Below are 26,803 nucleotides of genomic sequence, written 5' to 3'. Positions count from 1 at the left end.
GTGTATTGCAACAAGCTATTGCAACTGGTTGCTTATGCATGTCTAAGGCTGAGAGGGCCTACAGCATGATCGAAAAAGAAGCATTAGCATGTGTTTATGGGGTAAAGAAAATACATCAATATCTGTTTGGGCTCAAATTTGAATTGGAAACCGACCATAAACCACTTATATCCCTCTTCTCTGAAAGTAAAGGGATAAACAAGGGGGTAAGGCCCGCATCCAGAGATGGGCGCTCACGTTGTCCACATACAACTACGCCATCTGCCACAGGCCAGGCACAGAAAACTGTGCCGATGCTCTCAGTAGGCTGCCATTGCCCGCCACGGGTGGAGATGGCACAGCCCGCAGACTTAGTTATGGTAATGGAAGCATTCGAAAGTGAACAATCACCTTTTACCGCCCGACAGATTAGAACCTGGGCGAGCCAGGACCCCTTACTGTCATTAATAAAAAAAACCGTGTGCTCCACGTGAGTTGGTCTCGTGTCCCGTTAGAGATGCAGGAAGAAATAAAGCCATACCAGCGCGCAGAGATGAAATGTCCATACAGGCAGACTGCCTCCCGTGGGGTAATCGGGTAGTGGTGCCTAAAAAGGGCAGGGACACTTTCATTAGTTACCTCCATAGTAGCCACCCAGGCATTGTAATGATGAAAGCGATAGCCAGATCCCACGTGTGGTGACCTGGTATCGATGCAGGCTTAGAGTCCTGCGTGCACAAATGTAACACATGTTCCCAGTTAAGCAATGCACCCAGGGAGGTGCCACTAAGTTTATGGTCCTGGCCCTCAAAACCGTGGTCCAGGGTTCATGTCGACTACGCAGGCCCATTCTTGGGAAAAATGTTCCTTGTGGTTGTAGATGCATATTCCAAATGAATTGAATGTGAGATAATTCGGCAAGCACATCCGCTGCCACCATTGAAAGCCTGCGGGCCATGTTTGCTACGCACGGCCTGCCTGATGTCCTTGTAAGTGACAATGGGCCGTGCTTCACCAGTGCTGAGTTCAAAGAGTTCATAACCCGCATTGAGATCAAACATGTCACTTCGGCCCCGTTCAAACCAGCGTCCAATGGTCAGGCAAAGCGAGCAGTGCTAACAATCAAGCAGAGCTTGAAGAGGATAATTGAAGGCTCACTGCAGACTCGCCTATCGCGAGTCCTGCTTAGTTACCGCACAAGACCCCACTCGCTCACTGGGGTTCCCCCTGCTGAACTCATGAAAAGGGCACTAAAGACAAGACTCTCATTTGTCCACCCTGATCTACACGAACAGGTAGAGAGCAGGCTTCAACAGAATACATATGATCGCGCAAATGTGTTTAATGATCCTGTATTTGTGTTCAACTATGGACAAGGTCCCAAGTGGCTTCCCGGCACTGTCGTAGCCAAAGAGGGGAGTAGGGTATTTCTGGTCAAACTTTCAAATGGACTCACCTGGAGGAAACACTTGGACCAAACCAAACTCTGATTCACGGACTATCCAGAACAACCCACAATAGACTCTACCTTTTTTGACCTCCAACACACACACAAGTGGCAACCGACTCAGCGGTTGACCACGAAGCAGAACCCATCACCTGCAGCAGCCCAGCAGAACTCACCACACCCAGCAGCCCTGCAAGGCCAGCTGCGCAGCGAGGGCCCAACAAGCGATTCACCAAAACCAGCATTTGCATCGAGACAATCAACCAGGAAAAGGAAGGCCCCAGATTGACTCAAATTGTAAATAGTTACACTATTGACTTTGGGGGATGGGGGGGGGGGGGTGGGGGGGGGTGGGGGAGTGTTATATATGTAAACCTGTAAATACAATATTTAACCACCAGAGGGCTCATCTCCAGGAGTCCCAAGGGATCCCACAATCCCTTGGGAGCACAGGTCCATAAGGAGGCCTCACAGGCTGGAGAGGCACTCTAGAGACCTGCAATAAAGGACTATGGTCACACACTACTTTGAGCTCACAGTATCGGGTCTGGTCAGACTTTTTATTCAGTACATAACACAAACAATGTAAGTTTATATGGATTTTCAGAATGTTTTGACATGATGTCTGTAGTGGAGTATTTAAAATAAAAACTCAACACCAGGTCTGGGTTTGATTTGAAGATTCAAGTAGTCTTTATTTTGCACCGGTGGGGAGACTGCCTGCTCATCTGTCTGTAACCAGGCTTCTCCGATGATGCAAAGTTCCAAGCAATCATTTATGCGCTTAATGATGCATGTCAGCCTCGTGCATGGCCCGTCTATGCGTGCACAGTTCCTTTCATGTCACACAATCATTCACCTATGTCTCATACCAGATGGAGTTTCTCCAACATGTTACTTCTGACCCCTTGCTCTGTTTAACTGCCTCTCTGGGCTTTCTGTGGTTCAACAGTTTGGCTATTTGTAATTGTCCTCAGGTTCCACAGCTGGCAACAATTAATCATTCTGACATGTTATTCTTAGCGTTATCTCTTCTGCCCGTTAACTTAGAAAACTGACCACTACAAAAGTCTATTTAGCTCTTTTTAGTCCCGAGACCTATTATTAACCCTTTAATTATATCAGAGCTCGAAAGCCCCACTTCAATGTCACACTGGACGCTTTTTTTAAAAAGTCAAGCATATAGTGTAAAAAGAAATATGGCAGCTTGAATTAAACGGAAATAGTTGGGTTAAATGGGTATTACCCAGACTGGAGAGTGTTGAAGTGATGTAGATTATCATCAGGAGAGGGGCCGGGCCAGGTTGAAGGGAAGGAAAGGGAGGGACCAGGCTGAGGGAAAGGGCCGGGCCAGGCTGAGGGGAGAGGAGAGGAGAGGAGAGGAGAGGAGGGGTGGGGCCGGAACAGGCCAGATTGTGTGGAGGGGAGTGGAAGGGCCGGGACAGGCCAGATTGTGGGGAGGGGAGTGGAAGGGCCGGGACAGGCCAGATTGTGGGGAGGGGAGTGGAGGGGTCGGGGCAGGCCAGATTGTGGGGAGGGTAGTGGAGGGGTCGGGGCAGGCCAGATTGTGGGGAGGGAAGTGGAGGGGTCGGGGCAGGCCAGATTGTGGGGAGGAGAGGGGAGTGGAAGGGCCAGGACAGGCCAGATTGTGGGGAGGGGAGGGGTCGGGGCAGGCCAGATTGTGGGGAGAGGAGGGGAGTGGAGGGGTCGGGGCAGGCCAGATTGTGGGGAGGGGGAGTGGAGGGGTCGGGCAGGCCAGATTGTGGGGAGGGGAGTGGAGGGGTCGGGGCAGGCCAGATTGTGGGGAGTGGAGGGGTCGGGACAGGCCAGATTGTGGAGAGGAGAGTGGAGGGGTCGGGACAGGCCAGATTGTGGGGAGTGGAGTGGAGGGGCTGGGGCAGGCCAGATTGTGGGGAGGGGCCGGGGCAGGCCAGATTGTGGCGAGTGGAGTGGAGTGGAGTGGCCGGGGCAGGCCAGATTGTGGGGAGTGGAGTGGAGTGGAGTTGACAGATTGTGGGGAGTGGAGTGGACGGGGCAGGCCAGATTGTGGGGAGTGGAGGGGCCGGGGCAGGCCAGATTGTGGGGAGTGGAGGGGAGGGTGGGGGCCGGGCTGAGGGGAGTGGAGGGGCTAGAGCAAGCCAGACTGTGAGGAGGGGAGGGGAGGGGACGGGCTGGGAAAGGCTGAGAGAGGTGACCGGGCCGGAGAGGAGGAGTGGGGACGGGCTGGACCAAAGATCAGTGTCAGTGGAGTTTTGAGTAGCATTTATCGGGAGTTTGCCGATCTGCCCTTCTGTGAATTATTAAGTAGTGTGTGTTAAAAGGTGATTCATTCTGTGCCTGTGTTCTAGGCTCACAATAACCAGGCCTGGCTGTACCTACAGTGTCTCATCCTGCTGAAGGAAGCTTTAGTCACTCAATAGACTCCTATCTATCCAGTCGTAACCAGAGAATCACCTGTGATGGCCTCGCCTCCCACACCATTACCTCTAGATTCCTCCAAGGATCTATCCTTGGCCCCCTCCTATTTCTCATCTACATGTTGCCCCTTTATCCAAAAACACAAGGTCAGGTTGCACATGACAGTGACACCTAGCTCTACTTCACCACTACCTCTCACGACCCCTCCAATGCCTCGGATTTGTCACTCTGCTTGTCCAACATCCAATGTTGGTTGAGCAGAAATTTCCTCCAATTAAATATTGTCTTTGGTCCATGCTACAAACTCCATTCTGCAGCTACTGGCCACTTTCTGAGGCTGAACCAGACTGTTCAGAACCTTGGTATTCTATTTGGCCCTGAACTGAGCTTCTGACTCCATGACCTCACCATCACCAAGACCGCCTACTTTCACCTATGTAATATCACCTGTCTTCGGCCCTGCCTCAGCCCATCAGCTGCTGAAACCCTCATCCATGCCTTTGTTACCTGTAGACTTGACTATTCCACTGTTTTTTGGCCGGTCTCCCAGCTTGAGCATTCCATAATTGTAAGCTCATGCAAAGCTCTGCTGCCTGTATCCTAACGCGCACTTAATTTCCGTTCATCCATCACCCTGTGCTCACTGACCTATTGGATCCCAGTCCAGCAACGCCTCGATTTTAAAATTCTCATCCTTGTTTTCAAATCCCTCCTTGGACTTGCCCCTCCATATTTCTGTAACCTCCTCCAGCCCTACAACCCACCGAGATCTCTGCGCTCCTCCAATTCTGGCCTCTTGCACATCCCTGATTTTAATCACTGCACCATTGTCAATCGTGCCTTCAGCTGTCAAGGCCCTATGCTCTGGAATTCACTCCCTAAATCTCTCCGCCTCTCTACCTCTCTCCCTTAGTGCGGTCCTTAAAACCTACCTCTTTGACCAAGCTTTTGATCACCTGTCCCAATATCTCCTTATGTTGCTTAATGTCAAATGTTATCTGATAACACTCCTGTGAAGTGACCTTTTACTATGTTAAAGGCGCTATATAGATACAAGTTGTTGTTATGCTATCAGCTTTGTTTTGCATCTGGGCTTCAAGCTATTACTTTCACTGTAGTTGAGAGTGGTGCCTGGCTGTGTGGGAGATCAGAGAGACCAGGAGGTTAAATACAAAACAAGTAGATAAAGCCATAAAAAGGGGAAACAACATTTTAGCTTTTGTAAAAAGTGGCATAGACACAAGAGAAAGAAACCATGAAGAAAATTAAAATCATTACAGGGTTGTTGGTGCATGGAATGTTTTACCATGGGTGGTTGAGGTAGAGACCATTGTATCTTTTAGCGGAAATCTGGCTCAATATTATATCTTGGAAAATACAGGGCTATGTGGAGAGGGGAAGGGTTGTGGGATTAGTTTTGGATTGAAGCACGAGACTGACTCATTCGATGGGCCAAATTGCTTTTCTGTGCTTTGAACCTCCATTAATTTTACGCTGGCTTCTCTGATCAGTAGCTGGTACCAGGTCAGGGCGAAGGTGGGGATAGAGGACAGGGGCTGGTACCTGGTCAGGGCGAAGGCAGGGACAGAGGACATGGGCTGGTACCTGGCCTGGGCGAAGGTGGGGACAGAGGACATGGGCTGGTGCCTGGGCGAAGGCAGGGACAGAGGACATGGGCTGGTACCTGGCCTGGGTGAAGGTGGGGACAGAGGACATGGGCTGGTACCTGGTCAGGGCGAAGGTGGGGACAGAGGACAGGGGCTGATACCTGGCCTGGGCGAAGGCGGGGACAGAGGACATGGGGTGGTACCTGGCCTGGGCGAAGGTGGGGACAGAGGACATGGGCTGGTACCTGGTCAGGGCGAAGGCAGGGACAGAGGACATGGGCTGGTACCTGGCCTGGGCGAAGGCAGGGACAGAGGACATGGGCTGGTACCTGGCCTGGGCGAAGGTGGGGACAGAGGACATGGGCTTGGTACCTGGTCAGGGCGAAGGCAGGGACAGAGGACATGGGCTGGTGCCTGGGCGAAGGCAGGGACAGAGGACATGGGCTGGTACCTGGCCTGGGCGAAGGTGGGGACAGAGGACAAGGGCTGGTACCTGGTCAGGGCAAAGGCAGAGACAGGGACTGGTGCCTGGGCAAAGGCAGACACATATGACAGGAGCTGGTTCCCGCTCTTGGTGCTAAATAAGCACAACATTTTGTTGGACAGAAGGGATATTGTGGAGAGTACTTTGAGGGCTACCAATTACGAAGCATTGGTTTAGGAAATGCTTCACGATGTTTGAGTATTTAGGCTAGTCGTCAGGGCAAAGGCAGGGACAGGGGCTGGTACCTGGTCAGGGCAAAGACAGGGGCTGGTACCTGGCCTGGGCGAAGGCAAGGAGAGATGACAGGGGCTGGTACCTGATCAGGGCAAAGGCAGGGACAGGGGCTGGTACCTGGCCTGGGCGAAGGCAGGGACAGAGGACAGGTGCTGGTAGCTGGTCAGGGCAAGGGGTGGACAGAGGATGGGCTGGTGCCTGGCCTGGTCAAGGACAGGGACAGAGGAGAGGGGCTGGTATCTGGTCAGGCAAGAATAGGACAGGGGCTGATACCTGGCTGATGCCCTCAGAACTATGGGAGGGGACGAAGAACAGAAATTTGGCTGAGAATTAAACTGGGTAGCCCAAACCTTGAGAGAGATTGGTAAACAGTATGTATGTCTTGTTAGTTGTTAGTTGTGCTGCTAACTGTAATCAGATTATTTGGGGTCATTTCATTTTAACTGGATATTAATCCTGTATCTCTCTCTCTTCCACTAGAAGTTGCAGAACTTGAAGCAAACCTACCCAGTAAGTAAAACATTTATTTATTCCTTATAACTGTTATTTTAAAGTTATATTAAGAATACGCTCTTGGTGCTAAGTAAGCACAACATTTTGTTGGACAGAAGAGATATTGTGGAGAGTGCTTTGAGGGCTACCAGTTACGAAGCATTAGTTTAGGAAATGCTCCACGATGTTTGAGTATTTAGGCTATTTTTAACAGGTATGTGAGTTTGTGGGGCGAGTTTTTGCGGTATGAGCTTTGGCAGGGTTTGTAGGGTTGTGTGTTTAGGTCTGGGTTTTTGGATGGCGGGTTTTGGGGTTGAGTTTGGGGGCTAGGTTAGTGGGGCGATTGAGATTGAACACTGGGTTTCTGGGGAGTGGGATAGGTGTCTGGGTTTATGGGGGAGTGAGATTGGGGAGTGAGATAGAGGTCAGAGTTTATGAGGAGTGAGATTGGAGTCTGGATTTATGAGGAATGAGATAGGGGTCTGGGTTTATGTGGAGTGAGATTGGGATCTGGGTTTATGTGGAGTGAGATTAGGGGTCTGGGTTTATGGGGAATGAGATTGGGGTCTGGGTTTATGGGGAGTGAAATTGGGGACTGAGTTTATGGGGAGTGAGATTGGAGTCTGGGTTTATGGGGAGTGAGATTGGAGTCTGGGTTTATGGGGAATGAAATTGGGGACTGGGTTTATGGGGGAGTGAGATTGGGCTCTGGGTTTATGGGGGAGTGAGATTGGGCTCTGGGTTTATGAGGAGTGAGATTGGGGTCTGGGTTTATGGGGAATGAAATTGGGGACTGGGTTTATGGGGGAGTGAGATTGGGCTCTGGGTTTATGAAGGAGTGAGATTGGAGTCTGGGTTTATGGGGAGTGAGATTGGGGTCTGGGTTTATGGGGAGTGAGATTGGGGCCTGGGTTTACGAGGGAGTGAAATTGGGGTCTGGGTTTATGGGGAGTGAGATTGGGGTCTGGGTTTATGGGAGAGTGAGATGGGGGAGTGAGATTGGGGTCTGTGTTTATGAGGAGTGAGATTGGGGTCTGTGTTTATGAGGAGTGAGATTGGGGTCTGTGTTTATGAGGAGTGAGATTGGGGTCTGGGTTTATGGGGAGTGAGATTGGGGCCTGGGTTTACGAGGGAGTGAGATTGGGGTCTGGGTTTATGGGGAGTGAGATTGGGGTCTGGGTTTATGGGAGAGTGAGATGGGGGAGTGAGATTGGGGTCTGTGTTTATGAGGAGTGAGATTGGGGTCTGTGTTTATGAGGAGTGAGATTGGGGTCTGGGTTTATGGGGGAGAGAGATTGGGGGTCTGGGTTTATGAAGGAGTGAGATTGGAGTCTGGGTTTATGAGGAGTGAGATTGAGGTCTGGGTTTATGGGGAGTGAGCTTGGGGTCTGGGTTTATGGGGAGTGAGATTGGGGTCTGGGTTTATGAGGGAGTGAGATTGGAATCTGGGTTTATGGGGAGTGAGATTGGGGGTCTGGGTTTATAGAAACATAGAAAATAGGTGCAGGAGTAGGCCCTTCGAGCCTGCACCACCATTCAATGAGTTCATGGCTGAACATGCAACTTCAGTACCCTATTCCTGCTTTCTCGCCATACCCCTTGAATCCCCCTAGTAGTAAGGACTACATCTAACTCCTTTTTGAATATATTTAATGAATTGGCCTCAACAACTTTCTGTGGTAGAGAATTCCACAGGTTCACCACTCTCTGGGTGAAGAAGTTTCTCCTCATCTCAGTTCTAAATGGCTTACCCCTTATCCTTAGACTGTGACCCCTGGTTCTGGACTTCCCCAACATTGGGAACATTCTTCCTGCATCTAACCTGTCTAAACCCGTCAGAATTTTAAACGTTTCTATGAGATCCCCTCTCATTCTTTTGAACTCCAGTGAATACAAGCCCAGTTGATCCAGCCTTTCTTGATATGTCAGTCCCGCCATCCCGGGAATCAGTCTGGTGAATCTTCGCTGCACTTCCTCAATATCAAGAATGTCCTTCCTCAAGTTAGGAGACCAAAACTGTACACAATGCTCCAGGTGTGGCCTCACCAAAGCCCTGTACAACTGTAGCAACACCTCCCTGTCCCTGTACTCAAATCCCCTCCCTATGAAGACCAACATGCCATTTGCTTTCTTAACCGCTGCTGTACCTGCATGCCAACCTTCAATGACTGATGTACCATGACACCCAGGTATCGTTGCACCTCCCCTTTTCCTAATCTGTCACCATTCAGATAATACTCTGTCTCTCTCTTTTTACCACCAAAGTAGATAACCTCACATTTATCCACAATATACTTCATCTGCCATGTATTTGCCCACTAACCTAACCTATCCAAGTCACTCTGCAGCCTCGTAGCATCCTCCTCGCAGCTCACACTGCCACCCAATTTAGTGTCATCCGCAAATTTGGAGATACTACATTTAATCCCCTCGTCTAAATCATTAATGTACAATGTAAACAGCTGGGGCCCCAGCACAGAAGCTTGCGGTACCCCACTAGTCACTGCCTGCCATTCTGAAAAGTACCCATTTACTCCTACTCTTTGCTTCCTGTCTGCCAACCAGTTCTCAATCCACGTCAGCACACTACCCCCAATCCCATGTGCTTTAACTTTACACATTAACTTTGTCGAAAGCCTTCTGAAAGTCCAAATACACCACATCAACTGGTTCTCCCTTGTCCACTCTACTGGAAACATCCTCAAAAAATTCCAGAAGATTTGTCAAGCATGATTTCCCTTTCACAAATCCATGCTGACTTGGACCTATCATGTCACCTCTTTCCAAATGCGCTGCTATGACATCCTTAATAATTGATTCCATCATTTTACCCACTATCGATGTCAGTGTTTTCTCTCTCCCTCCTTTTTTAAAAAGTGGGGTTATATTGGCTACCCTCCACTCCATAGGAACTGATCCAGAATCTATGGAATGTTGGAAAATGACTGTCAATGCATCCGCTATTTCCAAGGCCACCTCCTTAAGTACTCTGGGATGCAGATCATCAGGCCCTGGGGATTTATCGGCCTTCAATCCCATCAATTTCCCCAACACAATTTCCTGACTAATAAGGATTTCCCTCAGTTCCTCCTTCTTACTAGACCCTCTGACCCCTTTTATATCCGGAAGGTTGTTTGTGTCCTCCTTAGTGAATACCGAACCAAAGTATTTGTTCAATTGATCTGCCATTTCTTTGTTCCCCGTTATGACTTCCCCTGATTCTGACTGCAGGGGACCTACGTTTGTCTTTACTAACCTTTTTCTCTTTACATATCTATAGAAGCTTTTGCAGTCCGTCTTAATGTTCCCTGCAAACTTCCTCTCGTACTCTATTTTCCCTGCCCTAATCAAACCCTTTGTCCTCCTCTGCTGAGTTCTAAATTTCTCCCAGTCCCCGGGTTCGTTGCTATTTCTGGCCAATTTGTATGCCACTTCCTTGGCATTAATACTATTTCTGATTTCCCTTGATAGCCACGGTTGAGCCACCTTCCCTTTTTTATTTTTACGCCAGACAGGGATGCACAATTGTTGTAGTTCATCCATGCGGTCTCTAAATGTCTGCCATTGCCCATCCACTGTCAACCCCTTAAATATCATTCGCCAATCTATCCTAGCCAATTCACGCCTCATATCTTCAAAGTTACCCTTCTTTAAGTTCTGGACCATGGTCTCTGAATTAACTGTTTCATTCTCCATCCTAATGTAGAATTCCACCATATTATGGTCACTCTTCCCCAAGGGGCCTCACACAACGAGATTGCTAATTAATCCTCTCTCATTACACAACACCCAGTCTAAGATGGCCTCCCCCCTAGTTGGTTTCTCGACATATTGGTCTAGAAAACCATCCCTTATGCACTCTAGGAAATCCTCCTCCACCGTATTGTTTCCAGTTTGGTTAGCCCAATCTATGTGCATATTAAAGTCACCCATGATAACTGCTACACCTGTATTGCATGCACCCTAATTTCCTGTTTGATGCCCTCCCCAACATCACTACTACTGTTTGGAGGTCTGTACACAACTCCCATCTTAGACTGGGTGTTGTGTAATGAGAGAGGATTAATTAGCAATCTCGTTGTGTGAGGCCCCTTGGGGAAGAGTGACCATAATATGGTGGAGTTTTTTGCCCTTTGGTGTTCTGCAGCTCTACCCATATAGATTCCACATCATTCAAGCTAATGTCCTTCCTAACTATTGCATTAATCTCCTTTTTAACCACCTCCTTTTCCTTTTATTCTATCCTTCCTGGATGTTGAGTTTCCAGCCCTGATCATCCTGGAGCCACGTCTCTGTAATCCCAATCACATCATATCTGTTAACATCTATTTGCATAGTTAATTCATCCACCTTATTACGGATAGACCTTGCATTAAGACACAAAGCCTTTAGGCTTGTTTTTTTAACACCCTTTGTCCTTTTAGAATTATGATATAGTGTGGCCCTTTTTGTTTCTTGCCTTTGTTTACTCGGCCTTCCACTATTGCTGTTTACCTTTCTACCATCTGTTTCTGACTCCATGTTACTTCGCCCTGTCTCGCTGCATCGGTCCCCATCCCCCTGCCATATTAGTTTAAACACTTCCGAACTGCATTAGCAAATGTTACCCCCAGGACATCAGTTCCAGTCCTGCCCAAGTGCAGACCTTCCCTTTTGTACAGGTCCCACTTCCCCCAGAACTGGTTCCAATGTCCCAGGAATTTGAATCCCTCCCTCTTGCACCACTGCTCAAGCCACGTATTTATTCTAACTATCCTGCTCCCTCTACTCTGATTAGCACGTGGCACTGGTAGCAATCCAGAGATTACTACCTTTGAGGTCCTACTTTTTAATTTAACTCCTAGCTCCCTAAATTCAGCTTGTAGGACCTTTTCCTGCTTCTTACCTATATCGTTGGTACCTACATGTACCACAACAACTGGTTGTTCACCCTCCCTCGCCAGAATGCTCTGCAGCCGCTCCGAGACATCCTTGAGCCTTGCACCAGGGAGGCAACATACCATCCATTATGGGGGAGTGAGATTGGAGTCTGGGTTTATGGGGAATGAAATTGGAGTCTGGGTTTATGGGGAATGAAATTGGGGGTCTGGGTTTTTGGGGGAGTGAGATTGGGTGTCTGGGTATATGGGGGAGTGAGATTGGGGGTCTGGGTTTATGGGGGAGTGAGATTAGGGGTCTGGTTTTATGGGGAATGAAATTGGGGGTCTGGGTTTATGGGGGAGTGAGATTGGAGTCTGGGTTTATGGGGAATGAAATTGGGGATCTGGGTTTATGGGGGAGTCAGATTGGGGGTCTGGGTATATGGGAGAGAGAGATTGGGGGTCTGGGTTTATGGGGGAGTGAGATTAAGGGTCTGGTTTTATGGGGAATGAAATTGGGGGTCTGGGTTTATGGGGAATGAGATTGTAGTCTGGGTTTATGCGGAGTGAGATTGGAAGGGAGAGTTTATGGTCTGGGTTTCTAGGGGTTGAGTTTGGGGCTGGAAGGCTGATTTGACAGATTCAAACAGAGTTATGGAAACGATGGGCACGGATTTGGGACGCAACAACACATTCAAGGACTGTGAAGAGGAGAAAGGGAGGTTGGATATAGGGTGCTAGTTCTCAAAGGCATAGGAAGTGGAGGGTGGGTTATTTGAGGGGAGGGTTGATGACCAATGTTACTATTAGACCGCACAAAGGCCTGCAGGCCCCGCAGAGTCGGCTCACCGCATGCGCGGAAATTTGAATCAGCTGTGCAGCCTGTTAACGGGGCCATGCACCCCCCCCAAAAATATTAGAGGGAACATGGGTGATAACGGTGGTTTTGAAAGGGAAGAGGACAGTACCTGGAGAGACGGAACCATTTACAGTGAAGGCTAGCATGGGAGCTAGGAAAGGAAATGGGTTGTCAGCAGATTAGTGGGAATGGATCTCATGGGCAAGATGACCTTAGGCAGGGCATGGGGAAGACATAAGAGAGAAACTCGAGAAATATGCAGGTTCAGGGCTAATGCTGGAGGAACCTTGGAAGAAGTTTGGCTTGGTGGGCAAGGGGTAGGAGAAGCAGTAGAGGCAGCTGACAGATGATCTCAATCTTTGTGACAAAGAAGTCCATGAGCTCCTCGCATTTGTTATTCGAAGTGAGGATGGAGGGGACAAGGAAGAGGGGTTTAAGGAGATGGGTGGTAGTGAAGAAAAGCTGGGGGTTATCTTTGCTCTCCAGGATGATCCCGGAGTAGTGAATGACTTTTGTAGAAGAGAGAAGAGCCTGATGGTGCTTGATGTGGTTCAGCCAGATCCGGCGATGAATGGCTAAAGCAGTTGTGCACCAGATACAGTCAAGTTTGTGTCCCTTGGTCTTGAGGGAGCAAAGATGCAGGCCATACCAGTGGAAATGACCAGGGTGGGAGAGATTACAGACTTTACTGGGGACAAGGGCATCAAAGGTTGGAAATGGGGGAGCAGATTCACAGCTGCAGAAGTATAGTACTGAACGAATGGGCCAAAGGCTACATCGTTATTAGCTTGAAAGTGCAATGGAGAGTGACTTGGGGGAAAGTTTCTAGGGTGAATGCAGAAGGAAGCGGGGTTTGTTACGCTCATAATAAAGGATGAAACTGAGTACTGTGTACAATGAGCAAGTGTGACCTTCGCTCCTTTAATAAGACTCCAGAGTGCAGGTACCTCGTGGGTGGCATGCTTATATACCGTACTCCCAAGGGATGCTGGGATCCCTTGGGACTCCAACAGGTAGGCCCTCTGGCGGTAGTGTGATACAGGTTACAAGGGGTTAAATACATAACATCACTCCCTTGTGAAGTCAACAGTACACTTAGTTACAAGGTGAGACGATCTGCGGTTTTTCGTTCCCTTGTTGATCGTCTCAGTACAAATGCGGGTGTGGGTGGTTTGGTCAGTTCTTCACTGGGCTGTTGGGCAGCCGGCCTTGCAGGGCTGCTGGGGATGGTGAGTTCGGCTTCATGGTCAACCGTGCTGTCGGTTGCCACTTGTTTGGAGGGTCAAAGTTAGTGGTGTCGTCTTCGGGTTGTTCGTAGCTGTTGGTGAACCGCAATTTGATTTGGTCCAAATGTTTTCTGTGCGTTTGTCCATTGGCCAATTTGACCTGAAACACCGTACACCCCTCTTTGGCTGTGACCGTGCCAGTGAGCCATTTGGGATCATGTCCATAATTGAGCACAAACACAGCATCATTGATCTCAATATCGCGTGACAAATTTGCACGGTCATGGTACACACTTTGTTGATGCCGCTTGCTCTCCACGTGATCATGGAGGTCAGGGTGGACAAGAGAGTGCCTTGTTTTTTATGCCCTTTTCATGAGCAGCTCGGCTGGGGGAACCCCGGTGAGTCACTGGGGTCTGGTGTGGTAGCTGAGCAGCACTTGGGACAGTCGGGTCTGCAGGGAGCCTTCCGACACATGTTTCAAGCTTTGCTTGATGGTCTGAACTGCCCGTTCTGCCTGGCCGTTGGGTGCAGGCTTGAACGGGGCAGATGTGACAGGTTTGATTCCATTGCGGGTCATGAATTCCTTGAATTCAGCACTGATGAAGCATGGCCCATTGTCGCTGACTAGGACATCAGGCAAGCCGTGCGTGGCAAACTTGGCTTGTAGGTTTTCAATAGTGGCCATGGACGTGCGTATAGACACTATCGCACATTCAATCCATTTTGAGTAAGCGTCCACGACAACCAAAAACCTTTTGCCGAGAAATGGACCCGCATAGCCGACGTGGATCCTCAACCACGGTTTGGAGGGCCACGAACACAAACTTAGCGATGCCTCTCTGGGTGCATTGCTCAGCTGAGAGCAAGTGTTGCACTGGCGCACGTATGACTCTAAATCTGAGTCGATGCCTGGCCAGCACACATGGGATCTGGCTATAGCTTTCATCATTACAATGCCTGGGTGGGTGCTGTGCAGTTCACATATGAATGTATCTCTGCCTTTCTTGGGCAAAACCACACGATTGCCCCACAAAAGACAATCCGCCTGCAGGAACATTTCGTCTTTGCGCCTGTGGAATGGCTTAATCGCCTCCTGCATCTCCGCTGAGACACTGGACCAGCTCCCATGGAGGACACAATTTTTTATCAAGGACAGTAAAGGATCCTGGCTGGTCCAGGTCCTGATCTGGCGGGCCGTAACAGGGGACTTTTCGTTCTCGAATGCCTCCATAACCATGAGCAAGTCCGCTGGCTGTGCCATTTCTACCCCGGTAGTGGGCAGTGGCAGCCGACTGAGAGCATCTGCACAGTTCTCTGTGCCCGGTCTTTGGCGGATTACATAGTTGTATGCCGACAGCGTGAGTGCCCATCTTTGGATGCGGGCAGAGGCATTGGTGTTAATCCCTTTGCTGTCAGAGAACAGCAATATGAGCGGCTTGTGGTCAATTTCAAGCTCAAACTTGAGGCCAAATAAGTACTGGTGCATTTTTTTTTTACCCCGTAAACGCACGCCAGAGCCTCTTTTTCAATCATGCTGTCGGCCCTTTCGGCCTTGGACAAACTCCTGGACGCATAAGCGACCGGTTGCGAGGTCCCCGATTCGTTAGTCTGTTGTAACACATACCCGACCCCGTATGACGACGCATCGCAAGCTAGCACTAATCATTTACAAGGGTTCTGCAGGACAAGCAGTTTGTTTGAACACAACAGATTTCTGACTTTCTTAAAGGCAGCCTCTTGTGAATTCCCCCATACCCAGTCGTCTCCCTCGCATGTAGGGGTTCTAGCAGGGTGCTTAAACCAGGTAGGAAATTACGGAAATAGTTAAGGAGTCCCAGGAACGACCGCAGCTCCGTCACATTCTGTGGTCTCGGCGCGTTCTTGATGGCCTCCGTCTTGGCGTCGGTGGGTCTGATGCCATCTGCCGCGATTCTTCTTCCCAAGAACTCGACGACCTGCGCCAGAAAAACACACTTCGAGCGTTTCAACCTGAGCCCGACGCGATCCAACCAACGAAGAACCTCCTCCAGATTCTTCAAGTGCTCAATGGTGTCCCGACCTGTAACCAGTATGTCGTCCTGGAAAACCACAGTGCGAGGAACCGACTTTAGCAGGCTCTCCATGTTCCGTTGGAAGATTGCCGCGACCGACCGAATCCTGAACGGGCACCGGTTATAGATGAACAGACCTTTATGTGTGTTGATACGGGAGAGGCCTTTCGAAGACTCCTCCAGTTCCTGCATCATGTAGGCCGAGGTCCGGTCTAGCTTGGTGAACGTCTTCCCTCCAGCCAGGGTCGCGAATAGGTCGTCTGCCTTGGGTAGCGGGTACTGGTCCTGTAGCGAAAAACGGTTAATCGTTACTTTATAGTCCCCACAAATTCTAACCGTGCCGTCCTCTTTAAGTAACGGGACAATCGGACTGGCCCACTCGTTGAATTCCACCGGCGCGATGATGCCTTCTCGCTGCAGCCTGTCCAGCTCAATTTCTACTTTCTCACACATCATGTACGGTGCCGCCCGTGGCTTGTGGTGGATGGGTCGCGTACCGGGAACCAAGTGGATCTGCACTTTCGCCCCCGAGAAGCTTCCAAAGCCTGGCTCGAACAACGATGGGAACTTGCTCAGAACCTGGGCACATGAGGCGTCGTTGATGGACGAGAGCGCTCGGATGTCGTCCCAGTTCCAGCGGATTTTTCCTAGCCTGCTTCTGCCAAACAACATGGGGCCATCTCCTGGCACAATCCACAGCGGAAGTTCGTGTACTGCTCCGTCATCAGAGACTTTGATTTCTGCACTGACAATTACAGGGATTAGTTCCTTGGTGTAAGTCCTTAGTTTGGTGTGAATGGGGCTGAGCTTGGGCCTGTGTGCCTCTTTACCGCACAGCCTGTCGAAGGCCTTTTTACTCATTATGGACTGACTTGCACCAATGTCCAGTTCCATAGATACTGGAATACCGTTCAGTTCAACTTTCAACATTATTGGTGGACATTTCGTTGTGAATGTGTGTACCCCGTACACTTCTGCCTCCTCGGTACGAGTCTCCAATTCAGCCTGATCCACAGTGGATCGATCTTCCTCTGCAACGTGGTGGTTTGCAGGGTTTGCAGCTCGCCTGCACATTCGCTGGAGGTGTCCCATTGTTCTGCAACCGTTGCACGCATAGTGCTTAAAGTGGCACTGATGGGGCCGATGATCACCTCTACAACACCAACAAGGTGTTAACTGCTTCGCATTAACAATTGATGGTGGACTCTGGGTCATCTGAGGTCGGGCCACAGCAGCTGGCGTGTACGTTCTGCCATGTACATTTCTGCTCGAAACCGACGTTAATTTATGCACAGTACTGACCGAAACTTCTTTACTCTGCGAAATCTGTTTGGTGTTGTCGCTGGTGGACATAAATGCCTGGGCTATCATTATGGCTTTACTGAAGTTCGGAGTTTCTACAGTCAACAGTTTGCAAAGGATTATCTCATGGCCAATGCCCAGTACCAAAAAGTCTCCAAGCATTTGTTCTTGGAATCCCTCAAACTGACAATGTCCTGCGAGGCGCCTTAGTCCGGTGACATAGCTCGCCACTTCCTGGCCCTTCGATCATTGACACGTGTAGAACCGATATCTCACCATCAAAATGCTTTCCTTAGGATTTAGGTGCTCGGGACCAGCGTACACAATTCTTCATAGGATTTCTCTGTTGGTTTTGCCGGAGCTAGGAGGTTCTTCATGAGGCCATAGGTTGGTGCCCCACAGACAGTTAGGAGGATCGCCCTTCGTTTGGTGGCGTTCTCATCCCCTTCCAGCTCGTTGGCCACGAAGTATTGGTCGAGTCTCTCCACGAAGGCCTCCCAATCATCCCCTTCTGAGAACTTCTTCAGGATACCAACTGTTCTTTGCATTTTCACGCAGTTGTTCGTTACCTCGTCGCCAATTGCTATGCTCATAATAAAGGATGAAACTGAGTACTGTATACAATGAGCAAGTGTGACCTTAGCTCCTTTAATAAGACTCCAGAGTGCAGGTACCTCGTGGGTGGCCTGCTTATATACTGTGCTCCAAGGGATGCTGGGATCCCTTGGGACTCCAACAGGTAGGCCCTCTGGTAGTGGTGTAATACAGGTTACAAGGGGTTAAATACATAACAGGGTTGATCGGGGGTTGTGAGTAGTGAGGGATACAAGGAAGTGGTTGGAGATTGCCTCGTCTGTGACTGAAACCATGGTACAAGAGAGGACATGTGAGATGGCAAGCTTGAGGGGGTGGCTGTGAATATGAGTAGAAGATAAGGTTCAGCATAATATATTTCTCCTGCTTGAGTAAAATGCCTATCTACTTCGAGAACAAAATCCTGCAGAACTTATGATGCATGATGCTTATATTTTTATTCTGTAAATAATGTGGCTGCATTTTTGAGATCACATGTTTTGCTCCCGCTGGTTTCTGTTGTTCTGTCAGCTGGATCCATTCTGTGTGACCCCTGCCCATGGGAATAAGTGGTGTTTATGTCATGTTTTCTGCAAGTTTAGAAAGAGATAATCTGGATTTGCTTAAATGGAAATAGTCCGTGGAGTGTGCGTGTGTTTGATCAAATAGGGACCCAAAATTACTGACATCAAGATTACTCCTGGTCACGAAATAACTTGCTGATCTTCCCGATCTCATGGAGTTCCTGTGGTATTACGGTGGAAATCTCATTAACCTGTGGTATTATGCTGAAAGTCTCACTAATTTCCACATGAGCTCCTTTCCTACGCTGCAAACATCTGATTGCAATTTAAAAATAATTTGCTGCTGTCTTGGTCAGTGTCTTGCGTCAGTTGAACAGATGGAAGCTATTCGTTGATTTCACATCCCACCCTTCTACGAACATACGTCTTGTAGTCTTTGTGTAGACGTGCTGTTCATCCATATGTATTTTACAGAATTATTCATAATGGTACTAGGAAAATACCTCATCATTTAAATTCCCTTAATGCACCAAAATATATGTTATGCTTCCAAATTCCGATCCTTATTATCCTTCTACTGCAAGTGTTGATTCATGCTGGGGTACAGTTACATAGCCATGCTTGCCCTCCAATACATCGCATGAGTTGTCAATTTTCATGTAGGAGCCTAGACAATAAGGGTCGACAGGATATTCCACTCAGAGGGAGTGACAGCTGTGTTCAATCCTGTTGTTACTGAAATCAACACGTGCATTTCACTCTGTAAATGTGGGCACAGAGTACTGCGGAATGGGCAGAGAATGCCTCTGGTACAGCCTGACCTGGTGGTGAATGGTCCATTAATTAACATTCATGTTTTTACTGGTACAGAAACATTGGCCACCCAAAAAATGATTTAACTGAGTGCGAAGTTGGGGCGACCATATTACAGTGCGTGTTGATCAAGAACCTACATTGAATTTTAAAATAATACACTTTGACCATTTGCTAATTAGTCACTGAGTGGAATGGGAGAGCAGGATGGATTGTTTCCATTGTTCGTTGAGACAGGAAGAGGAGGCGCAGAAATTTAAGATAATCACAAAAGGGGAGGCTAGAAAAAATGTCTTCGTCCAGAGGGAGGTTAGAATGTGGAGACCAGAGCGCATGAATTCTTAAAAAAAAAAGTTATAGTTAGTGGAAAAAGGCAACTGGGCGCAAGCAGGATATGGGGAGAAGATCGGGTAGTTGTTGTAGAGATTGTTATCAGTGCAGACTTAATGAGCATATAATGGTCTGTTTCTGTACTATAACAGACTGTGATTCGTTGGTCTGTTTCTGTACTGTAACAGACTGTGATTCAATGGTCTGTTTCTTTACTGTAACAGGCTGTGATTCGTTGGTCTGTTTCTGTACTGTAACAGACTGTGATTAAGTGTTTCTTTGTTATAGTATTGTACATAGCAGCTTTGATGCCATTTGAATGTGTAAATCAATGTTTGGATGTTGTAACAAATAAACTTTTTTTCCTGTGATGTATTGCTGATTTGGACTCTTTTAATAGTGGTTAAAATTCAGTTTAATTTGGAGAATAGACCCACCTTGTTTTGGTACACAATCCCAACTCAGACAAGTCTGTCTCAGCTACTCAAGCAAGAGAACAAGCCATTCAATTCAAATACAAGTATCTCATAGGTATCGTTTGTATACGTGTTTGGCAGTTCTATTTTCATTTTGAGACATGTATTTCTGCATTTGTCATTTTCAAAAGAAAGTATTTCTTGGGTGTCATTTTAAATTGACAATCTGTTGGAAGCCATTGGCGAGATGGGCCAGAGAAACTCCTGTGGATTGTAGAAACACTTCAATATTCTGGGCCCACACATCCACTCCAGTTTACAATAAAGTTTAGTTTGTTATTTTGAAGATAGATATTAAATCCTTTACTGGAATCCCAGATTGTGTAATTCTTTCATTTGCTTTTCTATTTACTGGTTAATAAATCTATTTGGCAGTTTACAGCTTAAGCCTCAATCTTGTGATGTCTACCACCCTACCAAGTTGAAGACAATCATGTGATTGTGTGATATATACTGGTAGTCACTTGGGTTTTTTGTTTGACCTCTGGCCTCGCTACAAATGATCTAGATATTGCACAGGGAAAGGCACACTCTGGGTGTTGGCCAGTGATTGCTTCTCTGTGGAAGGGATCTGGGCCCAGAATAAAAACCCCAAAATGGTACGGATGTGCTATCCTGAGAGCAATGAATCTTGCAACAGAACAAAGGAAATGAAACAGAGAAGCTGTTACCTATCAGAAGAGGTGTAGCTTCCTGCCTGTCACCGGCAAGTCACCGAGTTCCTGATCTCAGTCTGATTGAAGTCTGATCGCAGGCCGAGTCTCCCGGGTGTTCTCCATTGGTTACTAACTGAAATCTGGGGCAGGTCACCTGCCTGAAGTCTGCTGAGGAGTGATATGAGATGCTGAATGGGAGTGTGTTGGGAGATGGCCAGGGATTGGGTCAGAACCTAACAAATGCAGAAGAAATAAAAACAGAAAATGCTGGAAATTTCAGCGGGTCAGGCAGCATCTGTGGAGAGGAAGCAGAGTTAACGTTTCTGGTCGATGACCCTTCGTCAGAACGTTAACTCTGCTTCCTCTCCACAGATGCTGCCTGACCTGCTGAGACTTCCAGCATTTTCTGTTTTCAGTCCAGATTCCAGCATCCGCAGTATTTTGCTTTTGTAAATGAGGAAGAAATGTTTGCGCTTCTTGCCATCCAGCTCCTGGCCATTGCACTGTTAGTACTCAGCTTAACACAGCATCCGCATTCCAGCTCGTCTGACCTACAGAGCCTGAGCTAATAGACAGCAAGGAATCTGAAGAATCGAGGCTAGGAACCGCTCCAGCAAGAAGATTAACTTTGTCCCAGGAGTGCTTCAGTGATTGAACAAAGCCAGGGCTCAGGCTGTTCTGCAGTATTCTACGTACTGCTTTTAGTGACAGTACGTAATGCCCGCTTGTGTTTGCTAGCCCATTGGGTACAGGGCTGAATGTGTATGGAGCTATCAAACGCTGGGGAAATGCTGACAGTGATACTTGTGATCAGTGAGAGCAAGACAGATTCCAAACCAATTTTTAAAATGTTGCTGTTTATTTTTAGCATTGAATAGCAGAACAGATGGATTTTTAGAAATGGGGAAAAGCCATCTGGTGAAACAAGTCTGTCTATTTCACATGGCTAAGCCCACCTCTGAACCAATCCCTTCTCGCTCCAGAAACAAATTCAATTCTCCCTTGATCCTATTTAAACTGTCGGCTTCAATGTCCTTCAGTAACTTAATCCACAGCTTCATTTGCCGTTGGTGGAAATTTCTGACATGTTTCCCATGGTACATGAAAATAGACTGCTTTAAACCACATTGAGTTATACTTGGTGAGACTGTGTAATCATCATGGGGTGGGCTGTGTGACATTCACGGGGGGCTGTGCGACATTCACGGGCGCTGTGTAATGTTCATGGTAGGTGTATAACATTCGTAGGCGGTGTGTAACATTTGCTTAAAATTACAGTCCCTTTCTTTTACAGCTGCAATTCAACTCAAACTGTCCAACCTTTGGCCCTCTTTTAACAATGACATTTCTGCAGCCACTGATCTGCTCAACCACACCCTCCCCACCATCTTTGATGCCCTAGTCCCTATTAAAAAGGTTACTCTCTCTCCCATGCTGGCCATTCCCTTGGTACAGCCCTCATCTTCGCTCCCTCAAGTCAAAAGGGCGCAGACTTGAACGGAAGTGGAGGACAACTGGTTTAATCATTCATTGCCAGATCTGGCTCGAACATAAAGCATTATCGGCCCCTACTCTAGTCTACAAAAACTGCTCACTATTCCAGGATAATTCTGGAATGCAAAAATAACCCCCAGCTACTACAAGTTGAGCGCCGAAATCTGGAGTGTTCCGGAATCCGGCCAATCCATGGCAGGGTCATCCGGAATCCGGAAAATGTTCCAAAATCTAGACCCGCCGCCGACCTCAGCACCCCCCCCCCCCCCCCCCCACAATGCCCCCCCAGACATTCCGGAAATACCCGAACCTTGGCCTGAACATTTCCGGATTTGGGACGTCGGAAAGATGTTCCGAAATCCGGAAATACCCTAAATCTGGAACGGCCTCGGTCCCGAGGTTTCTGGATTTCGGAAGCTCCACCTGTATTCTCTAGTGCTAACCATCTCCTTAAACCCCTCTCCCCTGTCTCCACCACACTCGCCTCCAACAACAAGTGTGAGGAGCTCATGGACTTCTTTGTCTGTCTCAAAGATTGAGACCATCCGATCAGCTGCCTCTGTGAGTTCCCTTCCTTCCCCTAACCCACAGAGCCAAACTTCATCTGAGGCTCCCAACTGCCCTAGCCCTAAACTCACATCTTCCTCTAGTTTCTCTTTGATCTCCCCTCTTGACCTCTCCTAGCTCATCTTGTCCATGAGACCCACTTTCTGCTCCCCATTCACACTAAACTGCTGACCACCCAACTTCCTTTTTTGGCTCCCATGTTAGCCGACATTGTTAATAGTTCTCTCTCCTCAGGGACTGTTCCCCTCTCCTTCAAATCTGCTGTCATCACCCCTCTCCTCAAAAAAACAACCCTTGACCGCCCCCCCCTTGCTAGCTTATCGCTCTATCTCCAACCTCCCTTTCCTGTCCAAAGTTCTTGAACATGTTTGCCTCCCAAATCCATGACCAACTTTCCCTGAATTCAATGTTTGATTCCCTTCAATCTGGTTTTCGCCCCTGCCACAATACCGAAATGGCTCTCATCAAAGTCACAAATGTCATCCTTTGTGAGTGTGACAAAGGTAAACTATCCCTCCTCGTCCTTCTGGACTTGTCTGCAGCCTTTGATGCAGTTGACCACTCCATCCTCCTTCAATGCCTCTCCACCAACGTCCAGCTAGGTGGGACTGCACTCGCCTGGTTCCATTCTTATCTTTTTAATCGTAGCCAGAAAATCTCCTGCAATGGCTTCTCTTCCCACTCCCGCATCATTACCCCTGGTGTCCCCCAAGGATCAATCCTTGGCTCCCTCTTATTTCTAAACTATATGATTTCCCTTGCTGATATCATCCGAAAATACAGTCAGTTTCCACATGTATGCTGACAATACCCAGCTCTTCTCTCAACTGCTGCTTGGTATCTAAATTGTCAGATTGCTTGCCTGACATCCAGTACTGGATGAGCAGACATTTTCTCCAATTAAATATTGGGAAGACCAATCATCTTTGGTCCCCGCCAAAAACTGCGTTCCCTAACCACTGACTCCATCCCTCTCCCTAGCATCAATCTGAGGGTGAACAGGACTGTTCGCAACCTAGGTGTCATATTTGATCCTGAAATGAGTTTCCGGCCACATATCCGCAGCATAACTAAAATCTCCTTTTTCCACCACCGTAACATTGCCTGCCTCAGCTCTTCTGCTGCTGAAACCCTCAGTCATGCCTTTGTTACCTTTAGACTTGATTAATCCAACTCACTCCTGGCTGGCCTCCCACATTCTACACTACATAAACTTGAGGTCATCCAAAACTCAGCAGCCCATGTCCTAACACGCACCAAGTCACGATCACCCATCACCCCTGCTTTCTGACCTACTTTGGCCCTCGGTTAAACGCTTCGATTTCAAAATTCTCATCCTTGTTTACAAATCCCACCATGGCCTTGCCCCATCCTATCTCTGTAATCTTTTTCAGCCTCTCAACCCCACAAGATGTCTGTGCTCCTCAAATTCTGCCCTCTTGAACATCCCTCATTATAACTGCTCAACCATCGGTGGCCGTGCCTTCAGCTGATTGGGCCCTAAGCTCTGGAACTCTCTCCCTAAACCTCTCCACCTCTCTACCTCTCTTTCCTCCTTTAAGACGCTCCTTAAAATCTACCTCTTTAATCAAGCTTTTGGTCATCGACCTTAATTTCTTCTTTTGTGGCTCGGTGTCAAATTTATCTGTTTTGTCTTGTAACACCGCTGTGAAGCTCCTTGGGATGTTTTGCCATGTTATATAAATAAAAGTTCTTTTTATTCGATGATCCAGGCCCAGTTCAGGTGCCAATGAACATATCTGATAAGAACTCACAGGCTGGTCCAGGAGAATTTCTCCAATATCTGCTCCCCTTTCTCACTCTCACCCGGTGGTCAAATAGTACACTTTTAGATGGCTCTGGCACCAGGCTTTAGAGGGAGGAACAAACCGCTTTCCCATTGGCACTAATGTCATGCAGCCAGTAAGATCCAGTGGGCATCAACATCGCTGTAAGAGGCAACTATAGCTGTGAATGTGCCATCATTTAGCTGTAAAGCTCACGGAGTTGATTTTAACCCTACCTGTGGAAACTGGGCGGGTGAGCAGTTATAATCGAGCAGGTTATCTACCTGCTCAGAACTTTTGACCCTTTCGCGCCATTTCTGATTTAATATGCAGGCGGCTGTAGAGAGAAGCATAGGGTTAACATTTCAGGTCGATGACAGGAGGTCTGACAAAACGTGATGGACCTGAAATGATAATCCTATGTTTCTCTCTCTATAGATGCAGCCTGACCTGCTGAATGTTTCCAGCATTTTCTGTTTTTATTTCAGATTTCCAGCATCTGCAGTATTTCGTTACCTTTTCAGTCATTGAAGGATTTTAAGCTATCTTTTCAAACCCTACTCTCCCCTTGTCCCACCCGAGTTAGGTAATCTTCTCCAGCCACAAGCCCAGTCTTAATCTTCCAATCCAATCTCTGTGTTTCCTGTCCCCTCTGCTCCACACCACACGTCAATTCTGTAGCAATTACACTCCAGGCCTTGGGACCTTTCTCCCCAATCACTGCCACATGCACCTCTCGCTGCCTCACTTGAACCCTCAATCTCCTTTCCCCTTCCTTCCCCATAAAGTCCTGGAAGACTTCTGTTTACAGCAGGAGGTCTATCTAAATGCAAGTTGTCTTTTGTTTGACAATTAACTTGTATTTGGACTTGAATCCATTCAACAACAACAACTTGCATTTATATAGCACCATAAACATAGCAAAACATCCCAAGGCACTTAACACGAGCATTATCAATAGAAATTCTGATACCGAGCCACAGAAGGAAATATCAGGACAGATGACCACAAGATTCGTCAGAGGTAGGTTTTAAAGAGCATCTGAAAGGAGGAGAACGAGGTAGAGAGACGAAGACGTTTAGGAAAGAAATTCCAGAGCTTAGGACCTAGGCAGCTGAAAGCACCGCCACCAATGGTGGAGCGATTAAAATCAGGGATGCGTAAGATGCCAGAATTGGAGGAGCATAGAGATCTCGAAGGCTTGTAGCGCTGGAGAAGGTTACAGCGATAGGGAGGGGCGAGGCCGGGAAGGGATTTAAAAACCAGGACGAGGATTTTAAAATTGAGGCATTGTCGGACCGGGAGCCAATGTAGGTCAACAAGCACATTCAGCTGTTGTAGATGGAATTTGTCAGGGAATTGATACTGATGTCCCGAAACAAGCTGTTCAGTGACTTGGCAGATTTAGTAGCTTGTGACACCCATCCAGCTAAATAAAAGTTTTGGAAAAAAAATAACTTTCTCAAGGGAAATTTCCTTTTATCGTTTTGAGACAGAAATGATTTTTCTTTGGGTGCATTTCAAAATCCTGAGATTTCTGCCTTGTTGAGGTAGTGCTGTATTATTAGCTGGGCTGCCCAGAGTACTGTTTGTCTCTGCACCACAAGTAACAATCTCATAGAATCACAGAATAGTACAGCACAGAAGGAGGCCATTCGGCCCATCGAGTCTACGCCAGCTCCTCTGAAGAGCAATCAAGTCAGTCCCACTCCCCCGCTCTCTCCCTCTACCCCTGCAATCAAGTATTTATCCAATTCCCCTTTGAAGACTACTATTGCATCTGTATCCACCACCCTATCAGGCAGTGCATTCCAAATCCTAACCACACTGCATAAAAATGTTTTTCCTCATGTCGCCTGTGGTTCTTTTGACAATCACCCTATACCTAAGAAATAGGAGCAGGAGTAGGCCATGCAGCCCATCGAGCCTGCTCCATGAAGTGAACGCATTGAAACATATGAAATTATTAGCATCTATCCTGTCAAGCCGTCTGAGAGGCTGTTTCCCCTGGCTGGAGAGTCGAGAACTAGGAGTCATAGTCTCAGAAGAAGGGATCGACCATTTAGGACTGAGATGAGGAGAAATTTCTTCACTCAGAGGATTGTGACTGCAATTCTCTACCCCAGAGGACTATGGACGCTCAATCGATGAGTATATTCAAGACTGAGATTGATAGATTTTTGGGCACTAAGGAAATCAAGAGATAGGGGGATAGGACGGGAAAATGGAGTTGATGTAGAAATTCAGCCATGATCTTATTGAATGGCGGAGCAGGCTCGATGGGCTGTTTGGCCTACTCCTGCTCCTATTTCTTATGTTCTTGTCTTAACCCCATTCTGTGCTGATTCAAAACTTCAAGCTCACAGTTCATGTCCTCACCCAAGCCTGTTACCTCCTACGCAATTCTTAACATTGTTCTCTCTTGGTATATGGAGGGGAAATGGACGTTCAGGATTCAGTCGAGAGTCCCAACCGTTTTCTCAGTTCACCCTCTGGAACAGATATTACTGCGCCTTTCACAGCTGGTTTTAACACTCCAACTCCAACTCCGTATCCCTTTAGACCATATTTACAACACCCACATTTTGCTTTTAGTCGATCTTGTTCCTTCTTGGCTTCCTT

The 26,803-nt window shown here is 47.9% G+C and overlaps 2 protein-coding genes across 5 annotated transcripts in view; one reads left to right on the top strand and one right to left on the bottom strand.

The window, feature by feature from the left end:
* orc2 (origin recognition complex, subunit 2) overlaps positions 1-24,496 on the bottom strand; it is a 309,274-nt gene extending 284,778 nt beyond the window's left edge. The window contains exon 1 of the mRNA XM_070876093.1: positions 24,492-24,496. The gene's annotated coding sequence lies outside the window, so the exon portion shown is untranslated. The remainder of the gene's footprint in view (positions 1-24,491) is intronic.
* Positions 1-26,803, top strand: part of ube2f (ubiquitin-conjugating enzyme E2F (putative)) — a 160,195-nt gene that overhangs the window by 33,877 nt on the left and 99,515 nt on the right. For all 4 annotated transcript variants that reach the window (XM_070876096.1, XM_070876094.1, XM_070876095.1 and 1 more), the window contains exon 2: positions 6,650-6,679. In XM_070876096.1, coding sequence (XP_070732197.1) covers positions 6,650-6,679 — 30 coding nt within the window. The remainder of the gene's footprint in view (positions 1-6,649; positions 6,680-26,803) is intronic.

This window comes from Pristiophorus japonicus, chromosome 3 (genome assembly GCF_044704955.1).
Source record: "Pristiophorus japonicus isolate sPriJap1 chromosome 3, sPriJap1.hap1, whole genome shotgun sequence".
NCBI lineage: Eukaryota > Metazoa > Chordata > Chondrichthyes > Pristiophoridae > Pristiophorus > Pristiophorus japonicus.
The sequence above is the reverse complement of the archived record's forward strand: the minus strand, read 5'-3'. Positions and strand labels throughout refer to the sequence as shown.